Raw genomic sequence first — 16,493 nt, 5'->3', positions numbered from 1 at the left:
TGAAAATTTTACTTTTTTAACACAAAAATGTTACTTTAGCCATAAAAATTAGTATTTTCACAAGGGTATCAGGAAAAATGCATCATAAAATGTATTGTGCATTTTCTCCTGAGTACGCAGATACCTCATATGTGGTGGAAATCAAATGTTTGGGCACACGGCAGGACTCGGAAGGCAAGGAGCACCATTTGAATTTTTGAACGCAAAATTAGCTGCACTCATTAGCGGACGCCATGTCGGGTTTGAAGACTCCCTGAGGTGCCTAAACAATGTAGCTCCCCCACAAGTGACCCCATTTTGGAAACTAGACCCCTCAAATATTTTTTCTAGATGTTTGATGTGCACTTTGAACCCCTGGGGGCTTCACAGAAGTTTATAACGTTGAGCCGTGAAAAGAAAAAAAAATTTTTTTACCACAAAACTGTTGCTTCAACCAGGTAGCTTTTTTTTATCACAACGGTATCAGGAAAAAATGCACCATAAAATGTATTGTGCATTTTCTCCTGAGTACGCAGATACGCCATATGTGGTGGAAATCAAATGTTTGGGCACACGGCAGGACTCGGAAGGCAAGGAGCGCCATTTGAATTTTTGAGTGCAAAATTAGCTGCACTCATTAGCGGACGCCATGTCGGGTTTGAAGACTCCCTGAGGTGCCTAAACAATGGACCTCCCCCACAAGTGACCCCATTTTGGAAACTAGACCCCTCAAATATTTCTTCTAGATGTTTGATGTGCACTTTGATCCCCTGGGGGCTTCACAGAAGTTTATAACGTTGAGCCGTGAAAAGAAAAAAAATTTTTTTTACCACAAAACTGTTGCTTCAACCAGGTAGCTTTTTTTATCACAACGGTATCAGGAAAAAATGCACCATAAAATGTATTGTGCATTTTCTCCTGAGTACGCAGATACCCCATATGTGGTGGAAATCAAATGTTTGGGCACACAGCAGGACTCGGCAGGCAAGGAGCGCCATTTCACAGCAAAATTGGTTGGAATTATTAGCGGACGCCATGTTGCATTTGGAGACCCCCCTGAAGTGCCTAAACAATGGAGCTCCCCCACATGTGATCCCATTTTGGAAACTAGACCCCTCATGGAATTTATCTAGCTATTTAGTGAGCACTTTGAACCCCTGGAGGCTTCACAAACGTTTGTAATGTTCAGCCGTGAAAATATTTTATTATTTTTTTTACCACAAAATTGTTTTTTCAAACAGGTAGCTTTTTTTTCACAAGGGTATCAGGAAAAAATGCACCATAAAATGTATTGTGCAATTTCTCCTGAGTACACAGGTACCTCATATGTGGTGGAAATCAATTGTTTGGGCATACGGCGGGGCTCAGAAGAGAAGGAGCGCCATTTCACAGTAAAATTGGTTGGAATTATTAGCAGACGCCATGTTGCATTTGGAGACCCCCTGAGGTGCCTAAACAATAGAGCTCCCCCACATGTGATCCCATTTTGGAAACTAGACCCCCCCCCCCCCATACAAAAAAATTAGTTTGGCGAAATAAAAAATACAGACATCAGTAAAAAAAAAAAAAAAGAATAAAAAAAAAAAAATATGAGCGCCTGCCACTAAGACCAGTGCCAAACGTGAGAGCAATGCACGAGTCTCGCATCGCATCATCCACTCCAGTCTGGAAGCAAGCAACTGCGCTGGATAATGCGATGCGAGAGGGCGGGGCGGCAGATGAGAAAGGGCGCAGCGGATGGAAGATGAGAAAGTGCGCAGCGGATGGAGGAGCGGCAGAGGATGGGAAAGGGCGCAGCGGATGGAAGATGGAAAATGGCGCAGCGGATGGAGGAGCGGCAGAGGATGGGAAAGGGCGCAACGGATGGATGATGGGAAATGGCGCAGCGGGTGGAGGAGCGGCAGAGGATGGGGGGGGGGGGGGAGGTGAGATGGGGATACCTACCTTACAGGATGGATCTAGGCAGCAGGATCACAGCAGACAGAAGAGGCAGCAGATGAAGGAGGCAACAGATTGAGGAGGGTGAGAGGGGGCAGTAGATGAAGAGGATGGGAGAGAGCAGGCAGCAGATCGGGGAGGGGGGCAGAGTCTGATGGGAGAGAGAGATGGCTCATGGAGGAGGGGGGGCCCCAGAACATGGAGGGGGGGAGGGGGGGAGGGTGGCTTGCAGCACATGTGGGGGGGGGAGGGTGGCTTGCAGCACATGTGGGGGGGGGAGGGTGGCTTGCAGCACATGTGGGGGGAGGGTGGCTTGCAGCACTGCAAGCCACCCTCCCCCCCCACATGTGCTGCAAGCCACCCTCCCCCCCCCACATGTGCTGCAAGCCACCCTCCCCCCCACATGTGGAGCACTGCAAGCCACCCTCCCCCCACATGTGGAGCACTGCAAGCCACCCTCCCCCCACATGTGGAGCACTGCAAGCCACCCTCCCCCCACATGTGGAGCACTGCAAGCCACCCTCCCCCCACATGTGGAGCACTGCAAGCCACCCTCCCCCCCACATGTGGAGCACTGCAAGCCACCCTCCCCCCACATGTGGATCGGAGCGGCGGCCGGGACAGCGGTGGATCGGAGCGGCGGCCGGGACAGCGGTGGATCGGAGCGGCGGCCGGGACAGCGGTGGATCGGAGCGGCGGCCGGGACAGCGGTGGATCGGAGCGGCGGCCGGGACAGCGGTGGATCGGAGCGGCGGCCGGGACAGCGGTGGATCGGAGCGGCGGCCGGGACAGCGGTGGATCGGAGCGGCGGCCGGGACAGCGGTGGATCGGAGCGGCGGCCGGGACAGCGGTGGATCGGAGCGGCGGCCGGGACAGCGGTGGATCGGAGCGGCGGCCGGGACAGCGGTGGATCGGAGCGGCGGCCGGGACAGCGGTGGATCGGAGCGGCGGCCGGGACAGCGGTGGATCGGAGCGGCGGCCGGGACAGCGGTGGATCGGAGCGGCGGCCGGGACAGCGGTGGATCGGAGCGGCGGCAGGGACAGCGGTGGATCGGAGCGGCGGCCGGGACAGCGGTGGATCGGAGCGGCGGCCGGGACAGCGGTGGATCGGAGCGGCGGCAGGGACAGCGGTGGATCGGAGCGGCGGCCGGGACAGCGGTGGATCGGAGCGGCGGCCGGGACAGCGGTGGATCGGAGCGGCGGCCGGGACAGCGGTGGATCGGAGCGGCGGCCGGGACAGCGGTGGATCGGAGCGGCGGCCGGGACAGCGGTGGATCGGAGCGGCGGCCGGGACAGCGGTGGATCGGAGCGGCGGCCGGGACAGCGGTGGATCGGAGCGGCGGCCGGGACAGCGGTGGATCGGAGCGGCGGCAGGGACAGCGGTGGATCGGAGCGGCGGCCGGGACAGCGGTGGATCGGAGCGGCGGCCGGGACAGCGGTGGATCGGAGCGGCGGCAGGGACAGCGGTGGATCGGAGCGGCGGCCGGGACAGCGGTGGATCGGAGCGGCGGCCGGGACAGCGGTGGATCGGAGCGGCGGCCGGGACAGCGGTGGATCGGAGCGGCGGCCGGGACAGCGGTGGATCGGAGCGGCGGCCGGGACAGCGGTGGATCGGAGCGGCGGCGGGGACAGCGGTAAATCGAGCGTGGCGGCGGGGCGATCGGAGACAGGGGCGAGCGGCTGGGACAGGGGCGGGCGAGCGGCTGGGACAGGGGCGGGCGAGCGGCTGGGACAGGGGCGGGCGAGCGGCTGGGACAGGGGCGGGCGAGCGGCTGGGACAGGGGCGGGCGAGCGGCTGGGACAGGGGCGGGCGAGCGGCTGGGACAGGGGCGGGCGAGCGGCTGGGACAGGGGCGGGCGAGCGGCTGGGACAGGGGCGGGCGAGCGGCTGGGACAGGGGCGGGCGAGCGGCTGGGACAGGGGCGGGCGGGCGGGCGAGCGGCTGGGACAGGGGCGGGCGAGCGGGGGCAGCAACTTACCGATGGGCACCCGCAGAGCTTCAGCTTCCAGGGACGGTCACAGGCCGCAGATCCACATTGATTGGAGAGAGCGGTCACAAGACCGGTCTCTCCAATCAGAGCTGGGGGCGGGTGAAGCATCGATCACCCAGCTCCAGCCAATGGCCAGTGCTACAGCAGCACTGATCAGGGCTGGATTTCAATGTTCCAGCCATTTTCAATGGCTGGAACATTACAGTGGCTGTAATTGGCTGAGCGGCGTTCGTCAGCCAATCACAGCCTCTGTAGGTTCGGGGAGGAGGCACCACCCCTCCTGACGTCAGGCAGAGGTCCCCTCCTTCCCGAATCCACCGTTTAAGTAAATAAATTTCACTCCCCGGGGCTCCGGGACCGCGATTTCGCCAGGACGTACTGAGTACGTCATGGGTCCTTTAGCACCATGTCACCATGACGTACTCAGTACGTCCAAGGTCGTTAAGGGGTTAATAGCCCCATTGACAAACTAGATTGAAATCGGATAACACACTTCTGATCTATGCGCGACTGAATAAGTCGTCACAGAGTAATTCCAGATAGCACAAAGTAGCAATTGAATACAGTACTATGGATATAAGCGTTTATAGTTTGAGGGTATGCTGATAGAAATAGATTTGATAACCCAGGAATTCCCCTTCAAGCTTTTCATTTTTTTAAGTTAACATCAGCTCTCTTTAAGAACAATTAAAACCAATGAATGAAACAAACCCATAGATACCATACCTTATCTACATTTATATCGTCATTAAATCCAAGCAGTTTGGTGCATGAATCTGAACCCTGATGTGAAGAAAATAAATAAAATATGAAAATTATTTCATCATTTACATAAAAAACACAAAAGACTAACTAGTCAGTAGTATTGGATTAATAGTCACCAGATTTGGCAACTATAACCTGCGGTCACCATCAGTGAGCCCTTATATAGAGCATTCTAGAATACTGTATACAAGGGCTCACTGGTGGTGGCCGCAGCTTATAACGGACAAATCTGCTGACAGGTTCCCTTTAACCTGAGACAGCATTGTGAAAGAAAGTATTAAGGGAAACAAAACATTAAAACTGAAAATACTAGATATTTTTACTAACCGGTTCCCTTTCAAAAATGACAATGCAGTCATAGGAGGTAATCCTTTAAAGGGAACCTGTCAGTTGCAATATGCACCCAGAACCCCGAGCAGATCTGGGTGCAGATTGCTAATCCCTGCCTAACCGTCCCTGTATCTAGTAGCATAAAGATTTTTAGAAAATGTATTCCTAAAGATCCTTTATGATACGCTAATGAGCGCAGGGACTAGTCGCAAGGGTGTTCGTTCCTGTGCTCATTCTGCCCTCTTAGCATGTTAGTACTCCCACAGGGCGTGCTAAAATGCTAGTCAATGCCCACTGCCCAGCGTCCTCATCGGCAGTGACGCGTGTACCTGTGTACATCGCGCAGCCTCAGAACGCCATGTTTAGGCTCAGTGTGCATGGAACAGAAGTCACTGCACTTCCGGTCATGCACACTAGACCTCTCTAAAGCTGGGACGTGTACACCCGGCTTCATACTGTGCATGACCGGAAGTGCGGGGCATTCCAATCATGCGCACTGACTCTAAAGCCCAGCGTTCTGAGGTGGCAAGATTGACACAGGTGCGCACGTCACTGAGGAGGATGCTGGGCAGTGGGCATTGAGTAGCATGTTCGCACGCCAACAGGGGTGTGCTAAGAAGGCAGAATGTGTGCAGGAGCCAACGCCCTTGCGACTAGTCCCTGCGCTCATTAGCATATCATAACATATCAAAATTTCTTTATACAGGGACTTTTAGGCAGGGATTAGCAATATGCACTCAGAACTGCTCGTGGTTCCGGCTGCATATTGGACCTGACAGGTTCCCTTTAAAAGGGGATTAGCCAGGACCAATTTTCTTATGGGATGAAGAGCAGGCAGGGAATTGCTAACTACCTGTATTTTGAGCCCGGTGCAGATCTCGGCCTGCTCACAAGTCACGGATGACCCCTGTGGCGTCACAGACAGAGCAGCTGCTTCTCTTCCGCTCTGCTAAGAGGTGTGACTGCTGAGGTCATGCTGTTTGACAGCAGTCTGTGATCACTTAGTGACTACCTGCCTAGCAGCTCTTACTCCATGAAAAAAGGGAATTTTGTTACTTACCGTAAATTCCTTTTCTTCTAGCTCCTATTGGGAGACCCAGACGATTGGGTGTATAGCACTGCCTCCGGAGGCCACACAAAGCATTACACTAAAAAGTGTAAGGCCCCTCCCCTTCTGGCTATACACCCCCAGTGGGATCACTGGCTCACCAGTTTTAGTGCAAAAGCAAGAAGGAGGAAAGCCAAGAACTGGTTTAAACAAATTCACTCCGAAGTAACATCGGAGAACTGAAAACCATTCAACATGAACAACATGTGTACCCGAAAAACAACCAAAAATCCCGAAGGACAACAGGGCGGGTGCTGGGTCTCCCAATAGGAGCTAGAAGAAAAGGAATTTACGGTAAGTAACAAAATTCCCTTCTTCTTCGGCGCTCCATTGGGAGACCCAGACGATTGGGACGTCCAAAAGCTGTCCCTGGGTGGGTAAAGAAATACCTCATGTTAGAGCTGCAAAGACAGCCCTCCCCTACGGGGAGGCAACTGCCGCCTGCAGGACTCTTCTACCTAGGCTGGCGTCCGCCGAAGCATAGGTATGCACCTGATAATGTTTGGTGAAAGCGTGCAGACTCGACCAGGTAGCTGCCTGGCACACCTGTTGAGCCGTAGCCTGGTGTCGTAATGCCCAGGACGCACCCACGGCTCTGGTAGAATGTGCCTTCAGCCCTGATGGAACCGGAAGCCCAGCAGAACGGTAGGCTTCAAGAATTGGTTCTTTGATCCATCGAGCCAGGGTGGCTTTGGAAGCCTGCGACCCTTTGCGCTTACCAGCGACAAGGACAAAGAGTGCATCCGAGCGGCGCAGGGGCGCCGTGCGGGAAATGTAGATTCTGAGTGCTCTCACCAGATCCAACAAATGTAAATCCTTTTCATACCGATGAACTGCATGCGGATAAAAGGAAGGCAAGGAGATATCCTGATTAAGATGAAAAGAGGATACCACCTTGGGAGAAACTCCTGAATGGGACGCAGCACTACCTTGTCCTGGTGGAACACCAGGGAAGGAGCTTTGGATGACAGCGCTGCTAGTTCAGACACTCTCCGAAGAGACGTGACCGCTACCAGAAAGGCCACTTTCTGTGAGAGTCGAGAAAGTGACACATCCCTCAGAGGCTCGAAGGGCGGCTTCTGGAGAGTAACCAGGACCTTGTTTAGATCCCACGGATCTAACGGCCGCCTGTACGGAGGTACGATATGACAAACCCCCTGCAGGAACGTGCGCACCTGAGAAAGTCGTGCTAGACGCTTCTGAAAAAACACGGATAGTGCCGAGACTTGCCCTTTAAGGGAGCCGAGCGACAAGCCCTTTTCCAACCCCGATTGCAGGAAGGAAAGAAAGACAGGTAACGCGAATGGCCAGGGAGATACTCCTTGTGCAGAGCACCAGGATAAGAAAATCTTCCACGTTCTGTGGTAGATCTTAGCAGAAGTGGACTTCCTAGCCTGTCTCATGGTGGCAACGACCCCTTGGGATAATCCTGAAGACGCTAGGATCCAGGACTCAATGGCCACACAGTCAGGTTCAGGGCCGCAGAATTCCGATGGAAAAACGGCCCTTGGGACAGTAAGTCTGGACGGTCTGGTAGTGCCCACGGTTGGCCGACCGTGAGATGCCACAGATCCGGGTACGACGACCTCCTCGGCCAGTCTGGGGCGACTAGTATGACGCGGCCGCAATCGGATCTGATCTTGCGTAACACTCTGGGCAAGAGTGCCAGAGGTGGAAACACATAAGGGAGCCGGAACTGCGACCAATCTTGCACTAAGGCGTCTGCCGCCAGAGCTTTTTGATCGTGAGACCGCGCTATGAAGGTCGGGACCTTGTTGTTGTGCCGAGACGCCATTAGGTCGACGTCCGGCACCCCCCAGCGGCGGCAGATTTCCTGAAACACGTCCGGGTGAAGGGACCATTCCCCTGCGTCCATGCCCTGGCGACTGAGGAAGCCTGCTTCCCAGTTTTCTACGCCCGGGATGTGAACTGCTGATATGGTGGAAGCTCTTTCCTCTACCCACATGAGAATTCGCCTGACTTCCTGGAAGGCTTGCCGACTGCGTGTCCCTCCTTGGTGGTTGATGTATGCCACCGCTGTGGAGTTGTCCGACTGAATTCGGATCTGCTTTCCTTCCAGCCACTGCTGGAAGGCTAATAGGGCAAGATACACTGCCCTGATTTCTAGAACATTGATCTGAAGGGTGGACTCCTGCTGAGTCCACGTCCCTTGAGCCCTGTGGTGGAGAAAAACTGCTCCCCACCCTGACAGACTCGCGTCTGTCGTGACCACTGCCCAGGATGGGGGCAGGAATGATCTTCCCTGCGTTAATGAGGTGGGAAGGAGCCACCATAGCAGAGAATCCTTGGCCGTCTGAGAAAGGGAGACTTTCCTGTCTAGGGAAGTTGTCTTCCCGTCCCACTGGCGGAGAATGTCCCATTGAAGTGGACGCAGATGAAACTGCGCGAACGGGACTGCCTCCATTGCTGCCACCATCTTCCCTAGGAAGTGCATGAGGCGCCTTAAGGGGTGCGACTGACCCTGAAGGAGAGACTGCACCCCTGTCCGTAGAGACCGCTGCTTGTCCAGCGGAAGCTTCACTATCGCTGAGAGAGTATGAAACTCCATGCCAAGATACGTTAGTGATTGAGTCGGTGCCAGGTTTGACTTTGAAAAGTTGATGGTCCACCCGAAAGTCTGGAGAGTCTCCAGCGCAACATTCAGGCTGTGTTGGCATGCCTCTTGAGAGGGTGCTTTGACAAGTAGATAGTCTAAGTAAGGGATCACCGAATGACCCTGAGAATGCAAGACTGCTACCACTGCCGCCATGACCTTGGTGAAAACCCGTGGGGCTGTCGCCAGACCAAATGGCAGAGCTACGAACTGGAGATGGTCGTCTCCTATCACGAAACGTAGGAAACGTTGGTGCTCTGTAGCAATCGGCACGTGGAGATAAGCATCTTTGATGTCTATTGAGGCAAGGAAGTCTCCTCTGGACATTGAGGCAATGACAGAGCGGAGGGATTCCATCCGGAACCGCCTGGCGTTCACATGCTTGTTGAGCAGCTTTAGGTCCAGAACAGGACGGAACGAGCCGTCCTTTTTTGGAACCACGAAGAGATTGGAGTAAAAACCTTGCCCTTGTTCCTGCAGAGGAACAGGGATCACCACTCCTTCTGCTTTTAGTGAGCACACCGCCTGCAGAAGGGCATCTGCTCGGTCGGGATGTGGGGAGGTTCTGAAGAACCGAGGCGGAGGACGAGAACTGAATTCTATCCTGTACCCGTGAGACAAAATGTCTGCTACCCACCGGTCTTTGACCTGTGGCAGCCAAATGTCGCAAAAGCGGGAGAGCCTGCCACCGACCGAGGATGCGGAGGGCTGAGGCCGAAAGTCATGAGGCAGCCGCCTTGGAAGCGGTTCCTCCGGTTGCTTTCTTGGGGCGTGACTGAGCCCGCCAGGAATCTGAGCTCCTTTGCTCCTTCTGAGTCCCTTTGGACGAGGAGAAATGGGTCTTGCTGGAGCCTCGAAAGGACCGAAACCTCGACTGCCACTTCCTCTGTTGAGGTTTGCTTGATCTGGGCTGGGGTAAGGAGGAGTCTTTACCCTTGGATTGCTTAATGATTTCAGCCAATTGTTCACCAAACAGTCTATCTACAGATAGCGGCAAGCTGGTTAAACATTTTTTGGAAGCAGAATCCGCTTTCCATTCCTTTAACCACAAGGCTCTGCGCAAGACAACAGAGTTGGCAGACGCAATTGAGGTACGGCTTGTAGAGTCCAGGACAGCGTTGATAGCGTAAGTCGCAAACGCAGACATTTGCGAGGTTAGGGATGCCACTCGCGGCACTGCTGGACATATGATAGAGTCCACCTGTGCCAGGCCAGCTGAGATAGCTTGGAGTGCCCACACGGCCGCGAATGCTGGAGCAAACGACGCGCCAATAGCTTCATAGACAGACTTTAACCAAAGGTCCATCTGTCTGTCATTGGCATCTTTAAGTGAAGCCCCATCTTCCACTGCAACTATGGATCTAGCTGCAAGCCTGGAGATTGGGGGATCCACCTTTGGGCACTGGGTCCAGCGTTTGACCACGTCAGGGGGAAAGGGATAACGTGTATCCTTAAGACGTTTGGAGAAACGCTTATCTGGGTAGGCATGGTGTTTCTGGACTGATTCTCTGAAGTCAGCGTGGTCCAGAAAAGTACTCAGTTTAGGCTTGGGATACCTGAAATGGAACTTCTCCTGCTGTGCAGCTGCCTCCTCTGCAGAAGGGGCTGGGGGAGAAATATCCAACAGTCTATTGATGGCCGCTATAAGGTCATTTACCATGGCGTCACCATCAGGAGTATCCAGATTGAGAGCGGTTTCAGGATTAGACTCCTGATCACCCTCCTCTGTCTCATCATGTAGAGACTCTTCTCGCTGAGACCCTGATCCGCGTGATGACGTGGGGGGTCTCTCCCAGCGAGCACGCTTAGGCTGCCTGGGACTGTCATCTGAATCAGAGCCGTCAGGCTGAGATGCCTGGGACCCCCTTGAAGCACTGATTAACTCCAACTGAGGGGGACCGGGGAACATTGCCGCAGCAGTGTCCATGGACTGAGTAACTGGCCTGGCCTGCAAGGTCTCTAGGATTTTTGTCATAGTGACAGACATCCTGTCAGCAAAAACAGCAAACTCTGTCCCCGTCACCGGGACAGGGTTCACCGGCGACTCTGCCTGGGCCACTACCACCATAGGCTCCGGCTGACGAAGTGGCACAGGGACCGAACATTGCACACAATGGGGGTCATTGTAACCTGCCGGTAGATTAGCCCCACAAGCGGCACAAGCAGCGTTCACAGCCTGTGTCTTGGCACCCTTGCGTTTTGCAGATGACATGTTGTCGTCTCCTCAGAGCAATAGGGGTATACAGCCAAGAAGCGACCTTACAGTGCAATATATATAGATATATCTGGTACAGGAAAAAGTACACCAAATAACACTGTGGCACTAGTGGGGCCAGCACGAATGTGCTGCTTACCGCCCGCTTAACGCGGGTGTGTGGTCGCCAGAAATCCCTTGTCTGGGTCTCCCAGAGCCTGTGTCCGTTCCCCAGCCAGACTGCATGCAGGAATGGCTGCCGGCGTCTCTGTGGAGGGGGGGCGGGCCCTGGGTGTGCTCAGACAAAAAGCGGGAAACCTGCGTCCTACTGTGCCCAGTGAGAGGGCTGGAGCATGTAAATAAGGCTCCAGCCCTCGGCGCTGACGATTGCACAACGCCTGTCCCCTTCCCTGATTGACAGGGAGGGGGCGGGAACGAAGCGGAGCTAGGCCGCAAAAGCCGGGGACTAGATTTATAAGCGCCGCCGTCGTAAAAGCACGGTCGGCGCTAAGTCCCCGGCGCACTACAAGTCCTAGCCGCGCCGCCGCTCCCGGAGCGGCCGGCGCGGTAGTTCCCAACACATAAAGTCACTCAGCCAAGCTGCAGTGACTCAAACCCCAGCGCGCAGCGCTACTGTCCCCGGCGCACTAGCACACCCAGCAAGTCTGGAGTGTGCGCGGCCAGTCCATAGGGGGACACAGAGTACCTGAATGTTGCAGGGCCTTGTCCCTGAACGGTACCCCGGCTCCTTATCCAGCAGGTTCAATGGGTCTGTGGACGGAGCCCGGCCTTAGGGCTTGGAGGCCGGTAAGATCCCACTTCCTCAGAGCCCCTCAGGGGGATGGGGAAGGAAAACAGCATGTGGGCTCCCGCCTCCGTACCCGCAATGGGTACCTCAACCTTACAAACCGCAAGTGGGGTGAGAAGGGAGCATGCTGGGGGCCCTAGTATGGGCCCTCTTTTCTTCCATCCGACATAGTCAGCAGCTGCTGCTGACTAAACAGTGGAGCTATGCGTGGATGTCTGACCTCCTTCGCACAAAGCAGAAAACTGGTGAGCCAGTGATCCCACTGGGGGTGTATAGCCAGAAGGGGAGGGGCCTTACACTTTTTAGTGTAATGCTTTGTGTGGCCTCCGGAGGCAGTGCTATACACCCAATCGTCTGGGTCTCCCAATGGAGCGCCGAAGAAATAATAATTTGTATTTCTACAGCGCCAACATATTTTGCAGCACTTTACGGGAAAAAAAAATAATCCTGGATAACCCCTTTAAGTAAAAATGGTTTAAAAAATATATGGCAGTCTGGCTGCAGGTAGAATTTAGTTATCCCCCTGCAGTAGCTCGCTTCCAGTCATCTGGGGGACATCTGAGACTGCAGACAGCCATTGCTTATTACATGGTGAGAGCATTGTAATCAATTCCCCTTGCTCCTTCACTGTCATCCAGCTCTGCATATATAGGGTTGAGCAGGATTTCAGTCAAGCAGTAGGTGAAGGGTTTTTACAGCATACTTAGGCTATGTGCGCACGTCGCGTAAAAACATGCAGTTACGCTGCGCTTTGTAGCGCAGCGTAACTGCATGCGTCCTGCGTCCCCTGCACAGTCTATGGAGACTGTGCAGGGGCCGTGCGCACGTGGCGTTTAAGAGCGCAGCGCTTCGGCTACTGCCGAAGCGCTGCGCAAAAAGAAGTGACATGTCAATTCTTTCCTGCGCTTTGCCGGCAGCTCCTGCTCTGTCTATGGCAGGAGCTGCAGGCAGAGCGCATGGAATCGGCGCTCACTACGCACATTTCTGCAGCGATCTAAAGCGCACATGTGCTCTTCAGATCGCTGCAGAAATTTCTGCAGGGCTTGTACGCAACGTGCGCACATAGCCTTACTGTGTAGTGATCTTGACTTCTCAGAGACCCTAGCATTGTACGGATGGCTGAAAGCAAGCGGCTGCAGGGAGTGCGATGAGGGGAATGCCATTACCGTTTCTCCCTTCACCTAGGCTTCCGATTAGACTGCCACATTTTTTAAAACAATATTTATCTGCAGGATTACCTCTATTTTCTCTGCGGACAGATTCCCTTTAAAAGGAACTCTGTCAGCACAGGATGAAAGTTCAATGCAAGTACAGGTGCTCAGTGTATCATGGCAGGCCGACCAGTGGAGTGCACCTTCCCACCAGCTTGTTTTCCACCCATCTCCACCCTCCTCTCCTCTTTGATTGACAGCTCTGACTTCATAGCACCAGGGAAGGGCAGAGAAACATGGAAAACAGCCCGTGGGAAGATGTGCCTAAATGTTTAACCCTGTCATGCTGCAGCAGTGCCTGCACTTTGTTTGAACTATCATTCTGTGCTGACATAAGTTTCCTTTAAAGACAACCTATCACTGTGAAAATGCAGCCCAATCTGCAGGGATCATGTTATAGAGCAGGGGGACCTGAACAGAGAAAAGATTCAGGATAAGCTCTTCTGCTCTATCAGTGACTGACAGCCACCTCTGCATACACTTATACAATGACAGCTGTCAGTCACTGATAGCCCCCGCCCACTGGACCGAAAATCCCAGAGAAAGCAGAGGATTAAATGATGAAAACACAGGTTATACTGAAGCTTTCCTCACAAACTATATATCAAGCTGCTCAGCTCCCCCTGCTCTATGGTGCCTGCAGGTAGGACTGCATTTTCAGGGTGAGAGGTTCCCTTTAAATAAACACTGTACTAAAAAATATACAAGAAATTAGAGTTGGGTGAATTCTAACATAAAATGTTATTCTTACCAGTAAATTAGTTCCAGCCTGAAACAAGTTGTAGGGGTAGAGTATACGCTCATAGTGGCCCCGGATATGAGACCCAATGGCTTTTCCTGCTGAAAAGCCCATTCTTACAGCAATCTTAGTCCACTTTCTATCTCTGCAGACCAAATCAAAGCCACCTTCATCAGCCACCAACTGCAGTGAAGAAAGGACGGAGTAAACCTCGGTGCATGGGCCGTATCGCAGACATCTCAGTTCGGATTGTACCTTCTTACAATACATGCTATTGTTTCTCTCACCTTGTTTAGCTGAAATAAATCCAGTATTTTTCTTTCAACGTGAGGTATTTTCAGAGTACATCCCTGCAGCTCCCAGAACTTGGCAATCTGATCTAGGAAATTTAACTTCACTCTGGTTTGAGCCTGAGGAAAGCGTCAAATTAATATCGAAGGTTAGCTGGTTGGCAAGTTTGGAAGATGGGGGGGGGGGGGGGGGGGAATGTATAACATTGAGTCACTTATTTATACACCACAGGACATGGAAGGTAATGCTCCATTCTATGTCCTGTGGTGTAGAAATAAGTGACTCTTCAGATTTTGTGCTATACCTCGCCTGAAGAGACCCGAGTAGTCTGGAAAGCTTGCTATTATTACCATCTTTTCAGTTAGCCATTAAGAAGGTATCAACCACTGAGGACTTCAGTTCTTTTAAACAAAGCATTGACTTACTTATATTACATCACTATGGCACAGAGTACAGATATAGTAAGGGCTAACGACTGCAATACATTTTTCAAAACTAAATATGATAAGGCACACAGCTGCTCTCCTGTAGGGGTGCGTTTACACTGGGCCACACTTGTTGCCGGTCATTTAATAGCCTGTTTACACAAGGCCAACCACCTTCAGAGGCGCTCCAAATAGTCAATAGATCCTGTGCTCCCCATTCTTCACAGTAGCACAGGTCCAATTTACACAGGACGATGCCCTGCAGAAGACATTTTTTCTACAAACCAAAAAGGTCATTTCACCCAACGAACAAGTGTTTTCTCATTTGTCGGGTGATTGGCAGCCTCTTTAGACTGTATGATTTTCATGAAAATGCGCCCTACTAGAAATTTGATAGCAATTTTTCAAGCGTCAAGCCTTATTAGACTAAAGCCCACTTTACACGTTGCAATTAGTTGTACAATCGCATTTGCGATGTGACACGCCCAGGTTGCATACGGGATCTATGAGATTTCACGTTGGTCGTTCATTTGCTGTCACACGAGCGTTAGTAGTCTATGTTAAATTGGTCAATTGTGTGTGCGATCCTTTAGATCATGTGTTCTGTGACGTATGCATTGGGCACCTTTTTTTTTTTTTTTTTTATTTATTGACTTGCCAAGCGTGTGTAATGTGTAGGGATCCGTTTTTACTATGTCATCTGCCATTCAGCTCTGCTACATGGCCGCTGACAGCAGACACAGACAGCCATGTAGCAGAGCTGAATGGCAGATGACAGCAGACACAGACAGAGCCGCACTGTCAGAATGAACTCGGGTGAACTTCACCCGACTTCATTGTGATGCTGCGGCTCTGTCTGTGTCGCGTCCTGATTCCACCGGTGGCCGCGGGTAACCTCAGTGACAGCAGCTGATCGCACGGCTGTCTTCATTTGCTGCATGGAGGTGACCGGAGCGGCTGTGTCTGCTGCGGCTCCGGTCACCTCCATGCAGCTGCGGTGGAAGCGACGCTGGATCATCCTGGATTACGCCGGACAAGGAGGGCTTTTTGGGGCTGATTAAAGTGGTGAACCAGGGTATATGTGTGTGTTTTTATTTCTAATAAAGTATTTTTTCGGGTGTGTGTTTATTTACTGTAACTTACAGATTAATCATGGAAGGTGTCTCATAGACGCCTGACATGATTAATCTAGGATTTATTGGCAGCTATGGGCTGCCAATAACTCCTTATTACCCCGATTTGCCAACGCACCAGGGTAAATCGGGAAGAGCCGGGTACAGTCCCAGAAATGTCGGATCTAATGTATGCGGCAATTCTGGGCGGCTGTTGGCTGATATTGTTAGGGTGGGGGGCTCCCCATAACGTGGAGCTCCCCATCCTGAGAATACCAGCCTTCAGCCGTATGGCTTTATCTGGCTGGTTTTAAAAATGGGGGGAACCGCACGCCATTTTTTTTAATTATTTAATTATTTATTTCACTACACAGTATAGACACGCCCACCGGCTGCTGTGATTGGGTGCAGTGTGACACCTGTCACTCAGAGTGGGGGCGTGTCTCACTGTAACCAATCATAGGCGCTGGTGGGCGGGGAAAGCAGGGAATACGAAATTGTTTAATGGGCGGCCGGCTTTTTCAAAACAGTAAAAGCCGCCGGAGCAGTGTGAACGCCGTGCAGCGCCAGGGATCGGGGATCGGTGAGTATATGAGAGAGGGGGATAGACTGACATGGACTGAGAGTGAGGGACAGAGATAGTGACGGACTGACAGAGATTAGTGCATGACAAACATTGTGAGGCGCTTCAGAACGCAGCTTTTCAGCTGCGCTCTGAAGCAGACCTTTTTTAAGCTGCGGTGTAGAGCGCACACCTGCGCACATAGCATCAGACAACAAAATCGTATGAGGGATGTCACACGTTACAATTGACTAGGTTCTTGCAACAAAACGCTCAATTCTAGAGAATGATACGATGTGTTTGCGATCAACGGTTTTGCGTTCAATCCTGATCGCATGTAGCTGTCACACGCAGATACGTCACAAACGATGCCGGATGTGCGTCACTTACAACTTGACCCCAACGACGGATTGTGAGATATATTGAA

At 52.7% G+C, this 16,493-nt stretch overlaps 1 protein-coding gene across 1 annotated transcript in view; it reads right to left on the bottom strand.

Annotated features, from left to right (window-relative positions):
* Positions 1–16,493, bottom strand: part of KDM5B (lysine demethylase 5B) — a 153,487-nt gene that overhangs the window by 114,354 nt on the left and 22,640 nt on the right. The window contains exons 3-5 of the mRNA XM_075335848.1: positions 13,964–14,086; positions 13,689–13,859; positions 4,634–4,690 (exon numbers count right to left, since the gene is read on the bottom strand). Coding sequence (XP_075191963.1) covers positions 4,634–4,690; positions 13,689–13,859; positions 13,964–14,086 — 351 coding nt within the window. The remainder of the gene's footprint in view (positions 1–4,633; positions 4,691–13,688; positions 13,860–13,963; positions 14,087–16,493) is intronic.

This window comes from Anomaloglossus baeobatrachus, chromosome 2, assembly GCF_048569485.1.
Source record: "Anomaloglossus baeobatrachus isolate aAnoBae1 chromosome 2, aAnoBae1.hap1, whole genome shotgun sequence".
NCBI lineage: Eukaryota > Metazoa > Chordata > Amphibia > Anura > Aromobatidae > Anomaloglossus > Anomaloglossus baeobatrachus.
Note: the sequence above shows the minus strand (reverse complement) of the source record. Positions and strands in the feature narration are given on the sequence as shown.